The sequence below is a fragment of the Euprymna scolopes genome, chromosome 41 (assembly GCF_053919585.1).
Source record: "Euprymna scolopes isolate OS-2025 chromosome 41, ASM5391958v1, whole genome shotgun sequence".
In the NCBI taxonomy this organism is placed as follows: domain Eukaryota; kingdom Metazoa; phylum Mollusca; class Cephalopoda; order Sepiida; family Sepiolidae; genus Euprymna; species Euprymna scolopes.
In genome coordinates, this window is record NC_136522.1 from 55,385,868 (window position 1) to 55,409,996 (window position 24,129).

The 24,129-nt window shown below is 33.9% G+C and overlaps 1 protein-coding gene across 1 annotated transcript in view; it reads right to left on the reverse strand.

Moving 5' to 3' along the window:
• The window catches only part of LOC145266525 (carbonic anhydrase-related protein 10-like), an 892,910-nt gene that overhangs the window by 771,085 nt on the left and 97,696 nt on the right, over positions 1–24,129 (reverse strand). The window contains exon 2 of the mRNA XM_080122280.1: positions 11,481–11,528. Coding sequence (XP_079978406.1) covers positions 11,481–11,517 — 37 coding nt within the window. The 5' untranslated portion in view covers positions 11,518–11,528. The remainder of the gene's footprint in view (positions 1–11,480; positions 11,529–24,129) is intronic.

Genomic DNA, 24,129 nt, shown 5'->3' on the forward strand with positions numbered 1-24,129 from the left:
GCCTAGGTGTTGGTGCGTGCGTATCAGAACATAATACACAAAACATGACATGATGACATTCCTGTTTCTACTGTTGCTTGTAGGAGATTCGCCAACCGTCTTTTGAGGGAGGTGTAATCTGTTAAAAATCAACACTACAAGACAGGACCTAAGACGATATGATATTTTATGTATTTTATTCACTCCCAAGTATTCGTCATAACAGAAGGGAGTGATCAACGTCCTTTGTCATTTGTCATTTTTTCTGCTTTTATTCTGAGACCCCCTATCCCTCACCGAGAAACCAATTTTAGCCCACTTTTCTTCCCTGCTGCCTCGAATCCAGCTACAACATGTCTTGCGCAAATCGGAACACATGATACTTAACACGTCACGTTGGTCCGGGTTCGGATAGTTTCCGGTGAGAACTGACCGGTCACAGAGTTTGGCTATCTGTCAGAATATGCGGATTCAAATCTTGGTTGCCCACTCATCGCTAGATAGATAGGTAATCATATAGACAGATAAATAAATAGATAAATACATAGACAAAAAAAAAACAAATCGATATATGTAGAGACAATTTACTACTTCCACACGACTATTATCTAACCCTTGCCATATACATATGAATACTTCAATAGAACGTGTTGTGATGAACTCGTAGCACTTGTGTCTCCATGATGTATATATACCCGACCAACGTGACACTGACCCTGGCCCGACCATACATAACATGCAGACAACTAACACGTCGTTAATTGTTGAAGACTCTAGATGCCGGATTGTTTTCTATTCTACTAACTCTGTCCTCCCAACTGTTATACGCCTGAATCCGCTCACTATGTTTTATGCTTCTCTGACTGTTCTAACACGAGGTACGTATTTAATGCAATGTGAATATATAACTCGCTGTACCTCTTCCAACCCTCCTCTGTTAGCGATGATCTGAAAGCGTAGCCGATTACGTTCCAGGATGCAATATGCCTTACTTGGGATATAAAAGAGTTAAGACAGAAAAAATAGTTTACTTTTTGGTTTGGTTGTTTTTGTTTTACGGCATATCAACCCTTTTCAGGTTATTTAATGCCGAATCCAAAGATTTTGAAGAAAAACAATTTTAATAGAATATATTTGTTGTTTTCAAGTCGGATTCTATTTAACCCATAGTTGGGACCCTAACAAGTACTACCACTCCGGGTCAGAGTGGACCTGGGAGCAATACCAATTGAAGGGTGGTTCTACACTCCCCAAGGCCCGCAAGGTGGGGTCTCACCATCGGATATAGTTTTAGGTCATATCCAGGACCCTGAGTGTATGAGCAAGAGAGAGTTCTCTTTAGACTCAGTACCATCTGGTCCAGTTTTCAATGTAAATTTCACACAAATATACCTGATTTGTCTGAAAGTGTATATCGAAATGGGTTTGGTAAATATCGAACACTAATTATCAATAATCGAAAGATTCAATGAAACAAAATTAACACCTTACCTAAAAACCTTACCCCACAAGTGCATTTCAAAGGTTTTTATCACCGAACAAGCAGAAGAGGTCGGCGTATACAATCAACAGTAGGCTGCCTGACAAACAGGACCGTGTTTAAAATAAATGGCCTTGTTTAAAATACTAGTGAATTATGATACTTGACTTTTGCATTTTTAACTTTAATTCAAGCCATTATATAGAAGTTGGCACGGCTTGGTCATTTGCATACGTGAGCTGTCGATTCCACTACCTACGTATCAGCGTTGCTTTGTCATACGTTTATCTGTTATATAAACTTTGTCTAATTGTCAACCGATATTAATATTTGTTAATAACACTAATCATTGCACGGTATGCATCAAATATACGCCACAACGCGCTTATTGGTTGCTAAATAACAACAAGTGTATAATTAAGACAGAAAACATATGCGAGATAAAAGAAAAACATGCCTGCTTCTTCTTTTCGAATACGTTTATCAGATGCCGTTAACAGATTTTTCTTTTTATTCGCATTTGTTATTTTTGTTTAAATGTTCCGTGGCTAGTGAATATAACTAAGCAACGTGCTTATTTATATACTCTAAGGTAAAAGTTGGAAACAAAATGAAACAGATGCCGAGATGAACACACCGGAACATATCTTGTTTTCTTTTAAAATATAGATCGGCTGATAACTCGCATGGGAAATGAATATTGGGGTGAATACGTACACGATGTCTAAAAATAAACCTTATCGTCGTGAAGTAATTAATGATTGGGTTCATTACCACACGGCCAAGGGCCAATCAGATAGCGAGTTAATTTCACGAGGAATACCTTAGTCTCAAACGTTGTTTTAAAAAAACATGTGATACAAATTAAACAAGATAAAAAAAACATGGTTGGTTGGTTCTGTCTGTTTTAAGGCACATCAACCCATATTTAAAGCAACATCTGAATATTTCTTAGGTTTACATTTATTTTCACATCCTATTATTTCATGTGAATCACGTTTTCCTAATCTAATATTTTATTTTTCTAATCATAATAATTGATCTAGCGACCCGCCGTTACTCGAAGAACACGAAAACTGCATATCTACAAGTTCTACCCCCCATCATGCATCCCCCCATTGTTTCATAACCGTCCCCCCCCAATAAAAAAGTGATACCAAAGGGCCGAGAAGGGTCAATAAGGACTGAAAGGCCGAGGAGCGAGCGCCAACCAGACCTCGCCTGGACAAGCGCAAAGAAAACTGGGGCCTTGGGGAAGTGGAGTGCCACTCAAATTCCAGTATAAACCAATGGGCACTACCAGCGAGAAATCAATGGTAAGCGGCTGTTGCGACGATGCAAATTCATTTGCAAATGATATCAAAGGAGGTGGAGAGAGCTGACCGTCTGGGGAGACGTGTTGTCACTCAGCTTCCAAAGAACACCACAGGTTTCCAATTAGATCGTTTGTTGACTTGTGTGAAAGCTCCATGTGAGTCAATAATAATAATTATAACAACACTGTTTTGACCCTTAGCAATGCTTGCCACAGTTAACCAGATACTGCGCTGTGATCACAGCCAAAGGGTCACAACATTACCATTCCCTATTAGTTTTCTTTTTTCGTTTTGCTGATTGGATGATAATCTTTAACTATTATGTGTAATTATATTCATGGAGACGTTCTACATGATTCATACTTGTGTAATATCTGCGTAAAATGGTATAGCAAACGAAACCAACATACTATATATATATTTATGTATGCGTATATATATGTGTTTACAAAATGTGTTACCGAACTCCTCTTTAGTTTGAATCTATGTATCTTTGTATGTTTGTCTAACACTTTCGACAGAAACGACGGATTTTCACAAGATCGGAAGCCCGACACTTTGGACAACACATAACGAACAATTAGCTTAAAAACATTCATTGCTTCGCCCGCAAGTATGCACATTTCTACAGGGAGGGGTCGCTGTTTTCGCCGAGTTTTCTACAGCCATCGTCTTGTTTTCAATTAGCTAGCTTTAATTTAAATATTTCTCACTTCTGATTTGCACGAGGAGTGCAATAGCAAATATGTCAGGATTTTTTTTCACGTTCTTTTGCTCCTTCGCGTCACAGGTTCGAGCCTGACTGCCTACAACAACTTTTTTTTTGTGGGGGGGGGGGGCTCAACACGCACCTCCAAACACCCAGGCTAGTCTATTATATAAATCTCAGCCGTCTGTTTAAATGAGTTTCGGGTTCGAGCCTGCCTGCTATTACCTTTCTTCTTTTTTTTTTTTTTTTGCTCAACATACACCTCAAAGCACCCTGGCAACGCCGGGTACCTAGGCTAGTCTATTGTATAAATCTTACATGTTAAAATGTATCTCTGTATGTATGTTTTTATGTCTGCCTAAAATCTTCCAAAGGAATGGATCTTTACATGATCAGTATCGCTGTAAATCTCGACCCTTCGGACGACAATTATCGAAAAAGTGACTAAAAACATTAGTGCCTTCCACAACTGTGAACTTTTCCACAATAACGGGTCGGTTTTTTCGACGATATTTTCGAAAGTTACCCCATCTTTTCGATTGAATAGCCTAAATTTTAACCATTACCGCTTCTGATTTGGCGATTGACATAACGGCAAAGTTTTTTTTACAGGTTCTCTTCGTCCTTCTCGGTACTGGTTCGAGGCTGCCTTCCTGCTACCACATTTTCGCTCAATACACACGACTAAACGCCCGGGAACGCCGAGCATTCAGGCTAGTTTATTGTATAAATCTCACTTGTCTGTTTGTCTGTTTGTATGTATTTATGTATGTATGAATGAATGAATGCGATATGTCTGTCTAAAACATTCGCCAGAGGGGACGGATTTTTTTACGAGATCAGTATTGTTTTAAAGCTCAGCCATTTGGTCGACAAATATGGAAACATTGGCTAAAAACATTAATATCTTCATCCTCAACTGGGCACTTTTCTACAAGAAAGGGTAGCTTTTTTTCGCACATATTTTCGAAAGTCATCCCCTCTTTTCGATTGACTAATCTTAATTTAAACCTTCGCCACTTCCGGTTTGGCTATCGACGCAACCACAAAGACGCCACGTTTTTTAACGTTGTTTTTATCCTTCGCGGTTCGAGCCTGTTTGCCTACTACGTTTTTTTTTTCTCAACCCACACATCCGATTATCCGTGTGCCGGTGGCACCCCGAATAATAAATACGAAATCTGCATTTATTAAATTATCACATTTAAGCGTATTTTACGAATTAAAATCATATTTAAGCGAATTTAAGACGAGGCAATACCGGCGGGCCTGCTAGTATATATATATATATATATATATATATATATTGCTGCGCCTTACACGTGTAAAATATAGATATTGTTTAAAGTACTGTGTCTTACACGTGTTTCATTGTATGGCATAGGGAACACAAATCCTCAGAAAATTTTCATGTAAAACGCAGTAATTACAACAAAATGTATATTCCTATGGTGTTAGTAATATTTAATAAAATTGCATACGCCCTGAAAGTGTAAATCCATGTTCATTGAGCTGAATAAATCATTGTAGTTTTAAGATAGCTTTATAGCATTATAAACGTATATTTGTTTTAAGGAAAACGCGCGCACACACACACACACTCTCTCTCTCTCTCTATATATATATATATATGTTTGTGTGTGTGTGGGTGTTTAAGTATTAACATCTTCACTAAAAGTACTATACGTATAATAAATCAAACGACACAGCAGAACGTCATCAATACTCCTCAGCCTTCCTAGAGAAAAATGCCCGCTAAATATTTTAATGCACTTGCGTTTTCTGCTTCACTTAGTTTCAAACGACAACCCCGCCTAGTAGACATCAAAGTGAATTGCCGATGTATTTTGAGGAGCTTTCAAAGCTGCCGGAATAACGGAATAATTCCATTAGATAAGTTTAGCTACGTCGAGAAAAATAGTTGGCGCTTATTATAGAAAGAATGCGTAGGAAATAAACGGACTTTCACAACTATATATATTTTAGTTTCTCCCGGCATTTCTATAAGAACCTTAGGCGGTAATTATTAAATTTCTAACGCTTGAGTTTGAAAACATTGCTGCCATATAATCTTGATAAACTTTAAGTTTTTTTTTTTTTTTGGCTATGTATTTTTGTGTTGGTCTGAGTTCAACGTTGGCATTGTTTTACTGTGCTCATGAGAATGACAACTAAATAAATGAAAATATAATTATATAGCTGGAAACCCGGTGTTGTCCGATCGTACAGAAGGCTTAGACATGATATTTAAATTAATGCAGATAGCGTGTGTATTATTATAGAATCAAATTCTATTAATTATTATATATTACGAGGCATAACTTGAAAAAACCCAAAAAAACATAATAAAATAATAATGATAATGCTGTGTATCAAAGTCCGTGTGTGCTTGCTAACAGCACACGTCAGCTAATATTTGTGCTTGATGATGAATGCCCTCGAAATGTCACTTCTGATTAATGTTTGTTTTAAAATATGAAACCGAGGACATGATTTGCGGCGATTTTAAATGGTAACTCCTTTTATCGTAAATTTAACTCATTAATAAGAAACAGTTTTTAAAAAAATGAGAGGGTACACCCGGTCATGCTCTAAGTTATATCTCTTTTTTTTTTTAAGTAATGTTTTGCAGAATTTTTCCCCTTGACCGGTTTAACGTAAAATATTCCCCATTGAAAAAAAAAAAATCTATATGAGCGAACAGCTATTTTCAAAATTATTTTCTCGATTTTCGATGCTTATCAGGTTAACTCATGTCCAAAACATATGTGGGAACACTGCCAGTCAGCTTTCTATTAAATTTGCAAAAGATAGGATCAGAGGTTTCGGTATGTATGAGGAATCTCTCTCACACACAAAAGTGACTTTTATATAATAGTAGATATATATATGCGGCGGTGTAAGACTATGGTTGTTATGTTTTGTGGAGAAAAGACACACGGCTCGAAATTCGACTTATTTTTTTTTTTTTCAAATTTGATTACAATTATATACCAATGTGTAAACCCACTGCGGGACTTCGTCGTCAAGCATGAAATAGGATATGCTATGTAGAACTAAAAAGACGCACTATCCGGAATAAGACGTCTTTTCTTTCTCGGTAACAAAACTCCGAAATCCATGCCGATATCAAGTTTGCTATTATATAACAATTATTAGCCCATATGTGTATCTTCAAACAACCACTGTGGCTCATAGCATTTAATAGATTCAGTCTCTCATTGCATTGTATTTTTGGTCGGGTTGTATATTTCTAGTTTTAGGTGTTTTAAATCAGTAATTATATTTTTGCCAATCATCCAGATAAAGGAATCCCGAACAGATGGGATGTATTCAATCAACGAATATTTTATTTTTGTTAATCAACCATTTTATTTATTGAGATTGTCGGACTGACTTCCTCATCTTGGTTGTTATAGTCACTTAGATGGTTACCGAGTCTTGCTAGTTTCACATGACGCTTTTCCAGTCGTCGCCATTCAATCCTACCGAATAGTCTGTATTTTTTTTTTTTTTTTTTTTTTTTTAGATGAGGTGTTTTCATTTATTTAGATTGTCGGACTGACTTCCTCATCTTGGTTGTTATAGTCACCATTTCATGTCATTATCTTTCGGTCTGTAGTGTGTACGGTCAACTATAACTGTCTGTGTCAAATTAACTTTTCGGTTGATACCGGCTGAATATTTAACAGTCTGTTAAATTAAAGTTTAAAACATTCCTTTAATTACAAACAAGTTATAATGTACTAACACTTAACTATTTGTTGTAATCGGTTTAGTTGTTCTAATTAGAAGTATTTTTCGTGCTGATTCATCTAATTTATTTTAATTTAAATCATTTTATATTTAATTAATTACTTATTAATTGTAGCCGACAACAATATCGTTTAAAACCGGAAGTATGCCTATGTATTAGAGCTATGACAGTTATTTTACGTTTAAGCTATGGAAGTTACTTCAGTTTAAGAGACTTCGTAAAAAATGTATTTCTTTGAAGATTGTATTGCTGGGTATGGAGCAGCCAAACCAGCAGTCAGCATTACCTTGTTTTTTAATGACACCAACCGAGAGATCTTTTTAATATCTGTGCTGTTTCCTTAAGTGCAATTGTCTGGATCTCTTTTGCACTTGGTTCACCAGGAATATTAGTTACGTAGGACTTCAGGTTCTTCTTCAAAAGCCCTGTGGCGCCTATAATAACTGGTATGATTGATATCTTTATAAGATTCCAGTTCCTTTCATATACATGAGGCGTTGATATTTGGTCTGTTTCTTCCTTTCAGCTCTGATCAGATCTCCAGCAATAGGGACACGCACTTCAACCACTCTCTCGGACTTATTCCATATAACTATGCAAGGTTTTAGAGCAGCATTTACAAGGAAGGTAGATGTATGGATTACATTGTCGTAATATATTGTCGTATTCCAACCGTTCTTTTAGGTTGATGTTTCCAGGACTTGCTGCTACACTGGATGTCTGTTTTCTTTTACAGATAGTACAGGTGAGGTACATACATACTCCATCATGTCTTGCTGTGTAGTAGTCGTCTCCTACAAGAACCTTGCAACTTGCTACTCGATCACTCATACTTTCCAATTCTCTGTGGCAGAACCTTCATTTGTTCTCATTGCTAAGACCTGCCATCTTCTTGAATGCATTAGTCATCAATCCCTCAAGATATGTGAGCTCATGGCTTTGTAGTTCCAACATGTCCTCACTTTTCTTAATATATCTTAAATAGTGTGTGACCAATTCCTCTTCTCGAGAACATATAGATCCCGGACAAGTGGCTTGTCTTAAATGAACGATTATTTTATTTTTAATAATCAGCATGTTATGTAATTTTCTTTGGGCCAATTGTGTGTACGTGAGAAGTATAACTGCTCATGTTAAATAAACTTTTCAGTAGATACAACCTAAATAATCAACATCCGGTTGGGTTCAAGTTTTAAGCATCTTCTTAATTACAAAGCATGTTAAATTCTACACATACTATTTTGTATTGCCCCCCCCCGTATTAAATCGTTAGGTCATTACTGATAAAAATCTAATAGACTGCAGCCGTTTATCTGACGTGCGTTGGTAGAATTTAGTTCACAACACGGCTGCCTTAAAATATTTTAGTTATTGGTGCGTTTATCCGTTTCTATAAGCGTTAGTACGCCATTAGAGTTTCGTAGTCGTAAAATACGTTTAAATATAATATTTTAATTTACGTAGTCTTACATTTGTTATTGTGTAGTTCCTCTATTGATTATATTTTATCCATTATGTAGTAGTGATTTACAGATTTTAGAAAATCTGACGAAACTGCTATTAGGTAAGATCGAAACCATAGCATTTAATACTATACCGGTTTCTGCTACCATCTGAGCTAACGATACATCCGTAAGAAACTTGAGAATTAACGCCGTTAATTTGGTAAATATATATTTGCGTATATGTAGAGAATGTTTCCCCGGAGAAATTATTTTTTTGAACAATATGAGATAGATTTTGTCATGCATCTCTGAATACGCCATATATAAATTTTCACATATGTAAAAAATACAATTGATGGAGTAGTTTAATAGAGACAAACTCAATTTTATGATATATAGAAATTTAGAAAGTTGGGTTTCAGTTTAGGTTTGCCACGTTTCAGTTGACACAGCATCTTATCATAAAAGGTAATGGTTTCAAATGTTTCCTGATGTCACTATAAAAAGTTATGTTGTTTTTGGTTTTACTTCAAGTTTTGTATGTTTAAGTTTTAACACTTCGTTGCATAGTAAACACGTATCATTTTTTTAGGCGTTTTACAACATCTCTATAAGCAAATATATTTATCGTTCTGGCTTTAGATTTGTGTCCCGTTTCAGGTTGAAACACCGCTTTATCGTAAACACAGTTTATTCTTATTAGCGATTTCGTCCGTCGTTCTGACTTTATATTTGTGGAGTTTTATTTGAAGCATAGCGATCTTAAACGTGTATAATTTTTTGATTACTTAACTCGTTCCCTTGAGATAATCGTACAAAGTTTTAAAGCTTTGGTAATACCCGTACCAGTTTCCAAATAGAAACTTTTCTATCGCAAATACGTTTTATTTTGTGGGTCCTGTAATGATTAAAGTTTAATTCTGTGGATTAAAATATACATTAAAATATATTCAAGTCAAGAATTTGCGATTTGAAACTATATATATATATATTGAAGAAGAAATATATTACTTTCCTAATTCCATGGATTTTCAATAATGTATCATAGTATTAGAGGAAATGAAATGCAACTGGCAAACTGTGCTATTATGAATCACCATATATTTTGCTTATTGAAAATGCCATTTGAAATATATTTTAATGGTGATTAAAAGTTATAAAAAAAACATCACACAATTTGGGCAATCTAATATCAGGTTCGTCCTGAAAATATTATCTCACTGTAATAATTAATATTTTATAAGACAATTCACTTGATTTCTATTTTAATTTAACTTATAAAAAGGTGTTGCATATTATCACGTTCTTGGTTGACACGATTCCATATGCAACAGCGCTTTATCTAAAACGCGTTTCACTTCCAGATGTTCGTTTTTTAGACCCTATGCTGGTTGCGTCTTCTTTTGTTTAACCAACGATTCATTGTTAATGCGTTTATTTTCAAGTACTAAAGCCTTTCTCTATAAGCCGTTTAAATCTCTAAGAACAATTTTATATTTTATACATCATAATTTTACACAGAACCTTAGCATAAAAATGCATTTTAAGGCTCTCATATATACCTACAGGAGAGTTTGTTTCCCTAATGTTGTGTCATCGTGAACCCTTGTTATATAGACAGTCAGGGCGTATAGTTACTGTGATTCTATATGACTTGTATATAACACGTGTATAACCGAGTTTCTACTATTGACGTGTCGTCTACTTGGGTTCACGTATTTCGTATGATTGTCACTAGTTATGTGTATATTTATAACAGTCTATTTTTGTGTATGTGTGCGTGTCCACATAACAAAAATAAAAAGACGGGCACATCGAAGAATAGAGAAAACATTCCTTCTATATGGTGAATCATGCGTTGACAGATCCTTAGAGAAACTGGCATATGAGGGCTCTTACAACAGAAGTATTGCTTGTATTTACAACCTTTATTCTCCGATGCTTCCCCATTGAAAAATTTCCCGCTCGCATTAAGTTCTACATTCTAATTATCCACACCCCTGTTTTAGGCCACCACGATTCGGTCACGGTCTTTTTCGACCTCGCATTGTAAACTCTTGTTACAGACTTACGAAACTACATCCCTACATGTAAATCTAAAATGTATTATGTCATCAACTCAACGTGACCAAGACATAAATCGGATGATCTACATCCGTCACGTATATAGCTTATGTTCTAACATTCTTTGTGCAAACAAAATTATCATGAAACAAATATTTCATCCATCAAGCTACATTACTGAAAGTTAGAGAGCGTAGTCTATTCTTTTAATATAACTATTAGTATCGATAATAAATTTCTACTTAAACAACGACACTCCACATAAACTATCAGCAAGACTAACGGGTATTTTCTCAGGGAGCTGATAACAGTAAACCATCACTTTATCGTCAACGCGATTGATTTTAAGATGTCTCTATTCATCACTATAAGACTTTTATAGTCACTAAAACACCAAATGCATTCAAGTCAATATGCCAATCTACAATTTTTATATGAACCTCGCTCATACATTATGTCGACTAGCACTATTAGTAAAAACAAAGTTTAATAATCTAAAATAATTCCAATGTTATGTACCGTTTGCTGAACAATAAACTGCATATATCAGCAATTAATATTATAAATAAAATTAAAAATACATTAGTTCTTATGATTTTTTTAAAATATAATCAATAGTTTAAGACGTAGATGTCAATACAGCAATTTTTGCTCTGTATGCTATAGATTTCATGACTAGTCTCTGTAAAAATGAATTAAAACGTGAATATATTCAATTATAAAACCTTACCTGAGATGCCATCATATGTCCACCAACCAGTCCACATAGACCCCTCGCCTGTAAAAATATCAGAATACATAAGGTGTTAATTGTGTATGTATTTAGTTATTGAAGATAAGATTGAACATTAAAAATATGTGCAAAATATACAATATGACATATAAATCAGTATAAAGCTTGTTGAATATATATATACTTTTTTGATTATTCATTTAGCATATATATATATACATACTTTTTTGATTATTCATTTAGCGTGTATATATATATATATATATATATATATATATATATATTAAGTAATGTGATTGATAATTTAAAATTTAAAAATCAAATTATAATTAAATTAAAAATCCGTTTCATAAGAAGGAACAATAACAAAATCAATCGTATTGTTCCTTCTTATGAAACGGATTTCTAATTTAATTATAATTTGATTTTTAAATTTTAAATTATCAATCACATTACTTAATATTGAATTAGCTCTAGGACATTTAACATTCGAGCTTATTATATATCTAAATTACAACGAGCACTTTCTATTTCCTGTATTTTAATTAAACTAGTAATTTCACTGTTACATTAAAATACACTCAGCTCTTTAGACTATTGTTCTAATCTCCTTATAATATATATATATATATATATATATATATATATATATATATATATATAGATGTCAGGGATAAATTAACAAATGGAAAAAAAAGGAAAAAAACAAAACAATTTAACCAATAAAAAACAATTTAGAAATGGTTCAAAAACAGTTAGATTAATTAATCCCTCACGATGAATATTGGAGGAGTTGAAAGTACTCGGACTTATTATAAACATGGTAATTGCATTAGCCAGTTTAAACCAGGGGTAAAGATTGTTATTTGTAAGTTGGAAAGGATCGAAAATAGAATTGAGAAAAAACGTCTATTCTACTTAATGAAATATATATATATATATATATATATATATATATACACACACATATATATACATATATATATATATATATATATATTGGTGTGCGTGTGTGTGTATGTTTATATGTGCGTATGTGATCAAAATTAGAGAAATAATATTCAGACGGTATAAAGAAATGGAAAATTGGGACAAACAAATTGAATATTTATCACCGTTTCGACTTTATTTCAGTAATTTCTCGGAGTGAATACTTAAATGGTACATAAAATACCAATAAAATATTTACAAACATATTTGTGTCTGTGATGTGTCAAGATTATATTTCTCGTCCGGCAATATAACAAAGGCACCAGTTTCAAATCACAAACGCAACAAATATTTCTTCAAATATTGTTCTGGTATTTTATTTTGTAAAGAAAATGTGCACACCAAGGCCTTGCATTAAAAAGGGGGATATAAATAAACAAATAACTTAGTTTGCTCCATTTTTATCTAAACATGCATAAATTTATTATATATATATATATATATATATATATATATATATATATATATATATATATATATCTTTCGGGAAGGAAGATCTCCAAAAATTGAAAATAATTTAATTTAAACAACGCTCGTTTAGTGCTCAATCAAAGATAGCCATTTACATATTTTTTTTTCTTTTATTTATATAAATAAAGTCCTAACTTGCTACAATGTGCAGACCGTTTTAAACATATTAGATATCATCAGCCAAGAAAAATGAAGGTGTAAATATTAAAAAAAAGGTTCCAGACTGGCAATAGGCAAAAAAAATACTAACCTTCATTTTTGTTCCTTGTCAGTTGTTACACTTTTTCTCTCCTCAAAATGTGAAAAGGTATTGGATGTTTTTATGTTTTACATTTTAATTTTTCTTGCGTGATGATATCTACTATTATTGAAACGGTCTGCCCATCTTAGCAAGATGTGACTCTATTTACAGAAAGAATATATATATATATATATATATATATATATATATAATGTAAATTAATCCTGAACAGAAATAATTTTAAACATGCGCATAAAAAACTGTGAAAGCCAAATTATATTCGAACCTAGCAACGAAAAACAATAAAAAATGACAAACGATATAGCAAATGCGAACCCTGATTAATACATTAAATTAAAGAAAAAGATGAAAAGAATAGAACATTCAAAGAGGAATAAAGACACACAGCAAGCCTTAAATAATAAAACAGACAACGAAACATTAAGAGAAAAATATAATAACAGTTGGAAGATAACAATATAATTCCGTTGGTCAAATAAAATGTTCGTTTCGAAATGTCAGAGTCGCGATTTCTCAATAAAGTTTACCAAGTTCGGCAATAATTACGTTAAACATGCTTGGTATTACATATATAGACATCTTGTGAGAAAGACCATCAAAAATAAGAATAGTAGTGGAAATATAGCAAATGACAGAACTATTCAACGTCATCTAGTGTCCATACAAATTCTGTATGGGAAAGTCCTTCCCGATGTATATAAATTTAACATCCATATGTTTGTATAGTTATATGTATACATCGATATATGCATATATACACACAAACATGTGCACACAGAAACAGGCACATATATGTAGAGGAACAGGCACAGAGAGTGTGAGAGAGAGAATCACAAAATTAACCATATAAGTAGATTGCTATCTACAAAAAAGAATATTCAAGTTTCAGACAGGTACTTGAATAATTCGAAAGCAAAATGTGATTAATCCAAACTATTATCTATTGTTAACGAGCATCTCTCCCCCCCCTCTCTGGCTTTCTTACTCTTTCTGTTTTCTCTCTCTGTGTCTCTATAAGAGAATGGAGAGGGAGAGAGGGAGAGAGAGAGGGAGGGAGAGAGAGAGAGAGGTGAGTAAACGTGGAGGTAGACACGTTTACCAGAACCAAAGGTCAGCTGACCAAATTACGTATGTGTGACGTGGTTGGCTAGATCTGTGAGATTTGATTTGAGCTTTGAAGAAGACGGACGTTTTCCGTGGTCTCCCTCCTCTTAACTGGGGAGGGGGAGACTAACGCTGACGTGTGTGAAGAAGAGCCCACACAAGCGATTTCACTTCCACTTCTGCAGAACCTCTGGGGAAAGTGAAATAAAAAACTATAAAACCATTTCATCGTCTTGGAGTGATAAATCTTCGTCAAACAGGTATCAAGTCTCCGTCCAGGATGAGAAATTGCCAGATGGTTCAACAGCGAAAAGAAACAGAGGTAGGTTCAGAAATTACATGTCACACACACGATTCCCTTTATGATAATCAAACACACAACCATTTATATTAGAGACAATCACACGGAATCTTTCTTATGTTATATAGAAAACGTAAAATGTGCCCCTAAATGAAGAACTCTATATAACATATTCAAATGTAACGAAAGCTCAATTTGGTCCCCCTCAATGAATTCAAAATGGCGCCCCAGGATGATAACCCGAGTGAGAACTCGATGATAAGAATATATAACACTATTAAGTAACTTATTGTACGCATAAACTTTATATATATATACACTAAATAAGTTGATAGTCCTTAATCCGCTGAGTGCCGACAGAATATTTTCTTCTCATCAGAGGATGTGATTTAGAAAAATACAGGATCTTTTTTTGCTTACAAAAGTATTTGATGAAACTACAAGTCAAAACAAAAAAAAATCATAAGAAGTGAAGCAGAGGACATAGGATGAAGAAGAATGTGATTTAGAAAAATACAGGATCGGATTTTTCTTACAAAAGTATCCAATGACGGTAAAATGCATAAATGCAAATTCAAGAAAGTTAGTTCAATTTCCATTCGCACAAGTAAATTCCAAGGGAATCGCGTAAATAGCGGAAGGGAATCGCGGAAGGTGGTCCAAAATAATCCAAAAGCCAGAACTCCAGGATAATTTAAAAATAGGTACAAGGAAAAGGGGAGAGAATTCCAATAATATTATTAAAAGAAAGATAAGTTTTGCATAAAAAAATTGAAGTAATTAAAAACTCGGCTGCCATATATATATATATATATATATATATATATATATATATATATATATATATATTAGAGAGAGAGAGGTTACGCTTGTACTTTCACTTATGTGCTTGTGTTGGACAATATCAACTTCCGTTGTACCATTTGCTTGAAGTGAAAACTAAGAATTCCAACAATATTGCATTGAATTTCATTTATTTCTTGATTTTTTGTTAGCACAAGAACTATTGCCAGAATTCTATCGAAAATACTAGAACGTAAGGAATATCAACAATGATAAGTGCTTCAAATGATATTCAGAAATCCGGTAATCTCGTAATTAATATTGCTTAAATAAAGACAATTCGTCTTGTCTGGTCTCAGGTTTCAACTGAGATCTGTGGTAAAAGGTAAATCACCTTGAAGGGAATCGTCGTTTTCATGAAACCTTTTTGCAGGAGTAGAATATGGAGATTAAGATTATTGGAAGCAGCGTCGTAGTTTAGCTGCTCTTCTTTTATTCTGTAGTCCTCGCAGCAAATGACCGACATTTACAAGATAAAGGGAAGAATATTATTTATATATTTCTGATATATAGTAGTTATGTATTCTAATTGACGGTAACTGTGGCCGCACTAGCTTGCATGTACCATCGTAAATAATCTGCAAACCACTTTTGAGCTGCCCCGAAACCACTTAGCTCATAAGGGAATTTATTACAAACTGTTCCAATAGACGCATGTGGGAAAGAGAAGAAAAAGGAAGACTGTGAATTGGACAAGATAATTGGCAGGGAATTGATTAGAACGGCAAAAAGAGGAGCACTGTTTATGCAGCTTCAGATATTAAAAAAAATGTAGTTATTTTATTGTATCCTAGGTCGCACCATGTGTAGCTTCTCACGTCTAAGAACGTCTTAAATGTGCTGTCTTCATGAATATATTTCTAAGTAGATTACATTTAGCTCTGTTTATACTACAAGCTTAATTTGCAGTATTATATCATGAGAGTCAAACGTTGGTGTTGATCGTAAACGTAGAGTTTCTAATTCATGGCTTTTTTACGGAAGTAAGGAACATTTATTCTAATTAAAAGTATACATGTATTCAGACCGTTAACTGATTAAGTGTAGAAGTGGAATTCTTAGAGTCTAAATAAATAAATAAATAAATAATAATATCAATCATTTCACTATTGATTTATTAATTAGCTGTAGAATTGTGAGTAAGGCATATATCGACTATTTTTTACCATTTTACCAATGCCTAACTTATAAGATTAAATATAGACTTGTTATTTACCTCTTAGGGCAGTAGTTGATACACCCACACACACACACATATATATATATATATATATATATATATATATATATATACACACATACACACGCACATACATATATACACACACACCTATATATATATACGAACACATTATATATAGAGAGAGAGACACACACACATACATATATACATACATATACACATACATACACAGATACACATACATATATATGTACACACATACATACACAGATACACACACATATATATGTACACACATACATATACACATACATATATATGTACACACATACATATACACATACATATATATGTACACACATACATACACAGATACACATACATATATATGTACACACACATACACAGATACACACACATATATATGTACACACACATATATATATATACATATATATGCACACACCCATACACATACATACATACGGATACACCCATGCATAAATACGTACACACATACATACATACGTACACATATACATGATGATTGCAACGTCTTGTCAGACGAGTGCCACTCCCTCAGACATTTAAAATCCATGAGTCCAGTCCAAATGTTACGTTGTTGCTCTATAATAAAGGGTCGAGTGTGTTTGTTGCGTCATCTCTAATAATGGATTAGAAGAGATGACGTGTTATATTATATATCATTGTTGTATCATAAAGGGAATCGTGTGTGAGTGACATGTATTTTCAGAACCTACCTCTGCTTCTTCGATGTTGGACCATCTGGAATTTCTTCTCCTGGAGGAAGACTTGATACCTGTTTTTTGATGAAGATTCAATCACTCCAAGACAAGGAATTAGTTCTATAGTTTATTTCACTTTCTCCAGATGTCCTGCAGAAGGTGGAAGTGAAATCCGCCTGTGTGTGTGTTCTTCTTCTACACACGTAAGCGTTCGTACCCCCCCCAGTGAAGAGGAGGAGACAACGGGAAGCCGTCCGTTGTCTTCTGTGTCCAAATCAAATCTCAACGATTCAGCTAACCTGATCATATGACTCACACGCAATCAAATCAGCTGATCTTTTACTTCCGGCCAACGTGTCTATAACTCACCTCTTCCCCTCTCTCTATCTCTCTTCCTATCTCTATTCCTTAAAAAATGTCTGAGGGAGTATCTATACGCAGATGATGTTACAGAGTCTTAGCTTTGTATGACAGCTAAGTCTCTCTCTCGGTTCAAAATGTTGAGATCCAGCAACAAGCAAGAGCAAGATAGCCAGCAACAAATTAAACTGCATACCAGCTTAATGCGGGTACTGGTCTTCCGCTTCATGTTTTTTTTTAAATTAGAGATTTGCTTCTCTTAGAAAGGTTACCTTCACCACGGCTTACGGGAGCCCTCTCTACCCCACATGTACATACATAAATACGTACACACATATACATATATATATATATACTTAAAAAGTTTTAAAAAAGTATAAGCAAATTGCCAAGACGCTTAATCACCATGTAAATCTGTCCTCATATTTGCAGAAACTTTTAAATGTTTGGTATGTTTCCACAGTACAGAAGATTTTCAAACTTGTTTTCAAATCATTTGCCTGAGTTTCCATGGGAATAACTGTCAACAATTGCCTAAAATCATGCGAAAGCACTTCAGTCACAATTCCCATCAAGCAGTTGCAATTACGCAGATCCTGTAGTGATCTATCAGCAACTTCAAGAGCTTTTTATTAGGCATTGTAATTTTATGCCCCGCGATGAAAAACAATATCATCGTCTACTTCCGATTTACTACGTTTACTTTCAACGCTCTCCGCTTCCGCTTGCGCCATGGACGCATCGACTAAGACGTTACATTTTTTTTTCCTTCCTTCACATTACGGGTTCGAGCCTACGTACTACTATTTTTTCTTAGCGTCTCTCTCCACCCAAAACTGTCTACTGTTGTCTTGACCCCGCTCGTGGCTAATACCACTATCTTGTTATGAACTTCTTCTACCCGGGCTGCCTGCTGGTGCTTGGACATCCTCCAACATCTCCCTCTGGGCTGCTCACTGTAGTTTTTGTTTCACACAACCTTCCCACGCCCAGCCACCTTCGCCACTTTTTTTAACACCCCTCTCCATCGGATATTCCCCATGCACCTCTACACACCTGAACAACGCCGAGTCCCGCCGATGTAAAATCTATAGATAACCTCCGACAAGTGTATTTTTACGTTTGAGAAAATATACGCTGTGGTTTTATGGTGATCGGGTAAATATATCAATTTTATAATTAAATATTTAAAGATTTAGGAAGAATCGGAATCGTTTATTGTATCGGGATCGGAAATTTAGTACAGAAGCGGTAATTGTATCGGAATCGGGAAAATATTGCAATCGTCCCATCACAAATATATATATATATATATATATATATATATATATATATATATATATATATATATATGAGAGAGAGAGACAGACACACAGAAAGAAAACCATCGTCATAACGCATGTCTGGTGTTTTATTTTGGCCTATTTGATCTACCTTGTTATTTAACTGTTTTATTTATTTAAAAATTATAAAATGATGCGACATATAGATAGTATTTCTTTTTTATCTTTTTGTTAAAATGTAGTTAAAGTAAGATGCGTTTTTGTGGGGAAATGCTGTCAAAAGCAAATGAGACGACTGAATTAGGATATGACGAATATTTAATTAATTCATGACAATAAAAGTTAAACTAAATGACTTTAAGTAACTTTGATATTTAATGCAAAAAAAATTTGTTACTTAAAGACAGACAGAACATATATATCAAATAGGTTTACCCCTTCTATTTTTTTTTATTCATAAATTATTTAAATATTGGTCACACAATTTCAGCCATCTAAATTTGTTTCGATGTTACTCACAAACAATTTTTTTTTTCTTAACCCTTAGGCTACGCTTGTTAATTTTTGTAACACCAAGTTTTCTATTACAAACAACTGCAAAAATGGTATTTCAGGATTATGGAAGTCTTCTTTGCCCTAACTGCATCAATGGATGAAGCCCATGCAGGAACCCCATGTTTGATTTTATTTGTATTGTTTTTTTTTTGATAATAGAATTCCTTTTCAAAGAACCAAGACGTGATTTTATGTGATGTCAAAAAAGGCACACCCATCGTAGGCAATGTGTGTAAAAATACTGCCGTAGTCCAAGACTAAATCTAAATGTTGGTTGAAAAAAAATCTATTCTACACAGCAAGGCAGACTCCATACTTGCATTATACCACACCTGTGCAAATTTAAACACGCTCATTACAAATTTCTGAAGTAGAACTATATTAAAAAAAAAAAACTTTGTGGTATAATTCCATTCTATAGATTGGTTGGTTGGTTGTTTTTGTTTTACGGCATATCAACCCTTTTCAGGTTATTTAATGCCAAATCCAAAGATTTTGAAGAAGAAAAAAAATTAATAGAACATATTTGTTGTTTTCAATTCGGTTTCTATTTAACCCATAGTTGGGACCCTAACAGGTACTACCACTCCGGGTCAGAGTGGACCTGGGAGCAATGGCAATTAAAGGGTGGCTCCACACTCCCCAAAGCCCACAAGCTAGAGCCTCACCAATGGATATAGTTTAAGGTCATATCCAGGAGCCATTCTATAGAGGTCAGGCGCGAACGCAGACCCCAATATTTTGGTTGATTGATTCTTTTATGGCATATCAACCCTTTTCAGGTTATTTAATGCCGAATCCGGTGATTTTGAAAAATTGTTAATAGAATATATTTGTTTTTTGCAAGTCAGTTTCTATTTAACCCATAGTAGGGACCCTAACAGGTACTACCACTGCGGGTCAGAGTGGACCTGGGAGTAATGGCAATTAAAGTGTGGCTCCACACTCCCAAGAGCTCGCAAGCTGGGGCCTCACCATTGGATATAGTTTAAGGTCATATCCAGAACCCCCAATATTTTATTATACCATCTCTGTTCAAACTCAATATATAGTTTTTACTTCTTTATTCTCCACTGGGAATTATGTCCATTCAAGAAAGTACCTATATATATATTAACCATATATTATTAAGCAATTGTTTCTGTCACTATCGATGTATTTATGGTTTGCTATAATACGGCCTATCATCAGACACTAACAAGCACCATAAAGTCACCTCAACCTGACGATAATTTTCTTACTGGAGACAGCTTATACATTTATAATTAGAAGGGATTTTTATTGGTCAGAACAACCTCGCGTCATATACCATGAACTAGCTGTTTTTGCTGTTACTGTTTTATTTGAATAGACAATTTTATTATCCGCCTCTCCCTTTTAATTTGTTTCTCTTTCTCTCTTTGCGTCTGTCTGTCTCATATATATATATATATATATATATATATATATATATATATATATATATATATATATTAGTGATAGGACGATTCCAATATTTTCCCGATTCCGATACAATTACTGCTTCTGTACTAAATTACCGATTCCGATTCTTCCTAAATCTTTAAATATTTTATTATAAAATTGTTATATTTCCCCGATTACCACAAAACCACAGCGTATATTTTCTCAAACGTAAAAATACACTTCTCGGAGGTCATCTATAGATTTTACTTCTACTGGGAGTTTAAATCAATAAATATTAACTATTGTGTTATTACAACAACCAGTCGAAGATATTTCTTAAACTAAAAATCAAATTAAAAAAAAAGATAATTAAAGGAATCGTTTTTGGCATCGGAAAATATACACACATTCTTCCGATTCCGATACCCAAAAAGTTCCGATTTTTCCGATTCTCGATTCCGATTAATTGACCCAACCCTAAACTATATATTAATTTATTTATTGCGGACTATTATTCTTATCTTTATTAGTTGTTGTTTCACGACGTTTCGGACAACTATTCCTCTGGCCTTCGTCAAGTGGTAACCGCGACAGATAGGAACTTCGAATCTCCAAACTGCCATCCGTAATTGTTGTCGTCTGACCACGTTTTGTCAAAGTAAGCCTCTGGCCGGCTTTCGGTAGGATTGAAACCGCTATCTTCAGACAATGCTCATCAGGAATCGTAGAGATTCAACGTCTCTATCAACCGACGAAGGCCGGAGGAATAGTTGGCTGAAACGTCGTGAACCAACAACTAATAAAGATGAGAATAATAGTCCGCAATAAATAAAATAATATAAATAATACTCATCTCAATAATGAATTCCAATTAAATTAATACATATGTGTATATATATATATATATATATATATATATATATATATATATATATATATATTTAGTAATGTGATTGATAATTTAAAATTTAAAAATCAAATTATAATTAAATTAAAAATCCGTTTCATAAGAAACAATCGTACAAATAATTGATTTTGTTGTTGTTCCTTCTTATGAAACGGATTTTTAATTTAATTATAATTTGATTTTTAAATTTTAAATTATCAATCACATTACTAAATATTAAATTAGCTCTAGGATATTTACCTATCGAGCTTATTATATATCTAAATTACAACGAGCACTTTTTCTTTCCTGTATTTTAATTAAACTAGTAATTTCACTATTACATTAAAATACACTCTGCACTTTAGACTATTGTTCTAATCTCCTTATATATATATATATATATATATATATATATATATATATATAATTATTTATCTACATCCGTATACGTTTCGAAATTGCAGTACAGTCAGTGTGGAGTCGTTCTCATCCAAGTACACAATTGATACCGCGGGAAAAGGATCACATTCAGAGCACCTTATTCAATAAGATTGCTTTCAACTGCTACATTATGATGAGGGAAAATCATTTTATATGCAGATTGTGGGGTCTACATACGCGCCTGGTAACCTAAAAATAGTTTTAAAATAATTTACAAAGGTTTTTGATATACATGCGCATAAGAATAATTTGATAAGTATGTTTCAGTTTGAACAGACATGATATAATAAAACGCGGAGGCCTGCGACGTACCTGGTTTCCACAGAATGGAAATATGCAACAAATTTTAAAACGAACTTTTTATATCAATCTGCGTAATTTAATTTAATGAGAATGTTTCAGTTTTATATAAGTAGACAATTGCGCCTTATACAGGTAGAGAATTATGCAGCGGTCGAATGAAGCAACGGTTCTTCCAGCGATATTAGCAACAGATTTGATGTAAGTCTTCCATTTGAAGTCTAGAGTAAATGTCTTATCTAGAATCTGGTGAAAGCACAGAGCTGTTCTGAGATTTTTTAATATTAATATAAATTGTAGCCAAGTGGTGGCTGGAGCGTTTAAAGTAAATGGATAGAAGTTTGTTTTTGGATGCATTTCAATAAAACAGCGATGTATTTTTTACCCGTTACATTACCTAATCAACGTCGTACGAGAGACTCAGAGATATCCTGGTCGTTGTTAAGTGTTTAAGTTCTGTCATAGATGTTAGTAGCGTCAACAAATGACTTCGAATGCGAGTTTGAAGATCATTGACCAAGATAACGGAGGGAATTAGGATGAGAATGGATTGTTGGAACACGCAAGAGTTGAGAAATAGAGTTTTTGACTTAAACCCATCGACAATTACTTTATAAACCTATTAGAGAAAAAAGATTGGCTAGTTGCGAAAACATTTTTTAGATATTTAATAACTGGAAATTTTGTGAAAACCTTCGATATATCAAGAGTATCTTCTTTGGAGAGGTAAGCCTCGCCGATAGATTTACTGATCATATATAAAATTACAGTCAGTTGATCAGATATTGATCTCGTCGGATAGATACCATGATGGTTGTCACTGAGTACGTGTTTTTTTATTTTTATTCATTATTTTTTTTTGGGGGGGGGTTAAACATTTATCTAGTTAAATTGATTTAAGCGAACTTACTCATGACACATAGACGATTGATTGGTCTGTACTGAGATTTAGAAGAGAAATCTCCAGTAAATTTTAATAATGGACAAACTACTGAGGATTTTCAAAGTATTTGGATGTATTTCTCCTTTAGGCATCGATTGTACAGCTTTGCCAGATTAGGTGCGAGTTCCGGTTGCAGCTTTTTAGGTATTATAACATATAATGTCAGGACTAATTGCTTTTCTGGTATCAAGGTTCTTGATAGGTGTCGTAACATCATGAACAGATATGTGGGTGTCGCTTATATAATTTCCCGTGTTCAGAGAAAATTCTGGGCGTTGGTTGGTTGTTTTCGTTTTATGGCATATAAACTCTTTTCAGGTTATTTAATGCCAAATCCAAGAATTTTGAAGAACTGTCTTTTAATAGAATATATATTTTTTTTCAAGTCGGTTTCTAGTTTGGACTCTAACAGGTACTACAACTCCGGACCTGGGATCAATGGTAATTAAAGGGTGGCTCCACATTCCCCAAAGCCCGCAAGCTGGGGCCTAACCAAGGATAGAGTTAAACCGAAAATTCGGGAGATAGATGAATCTGATCATATAGGTATGAATTTGCTTAAAACTTCTTA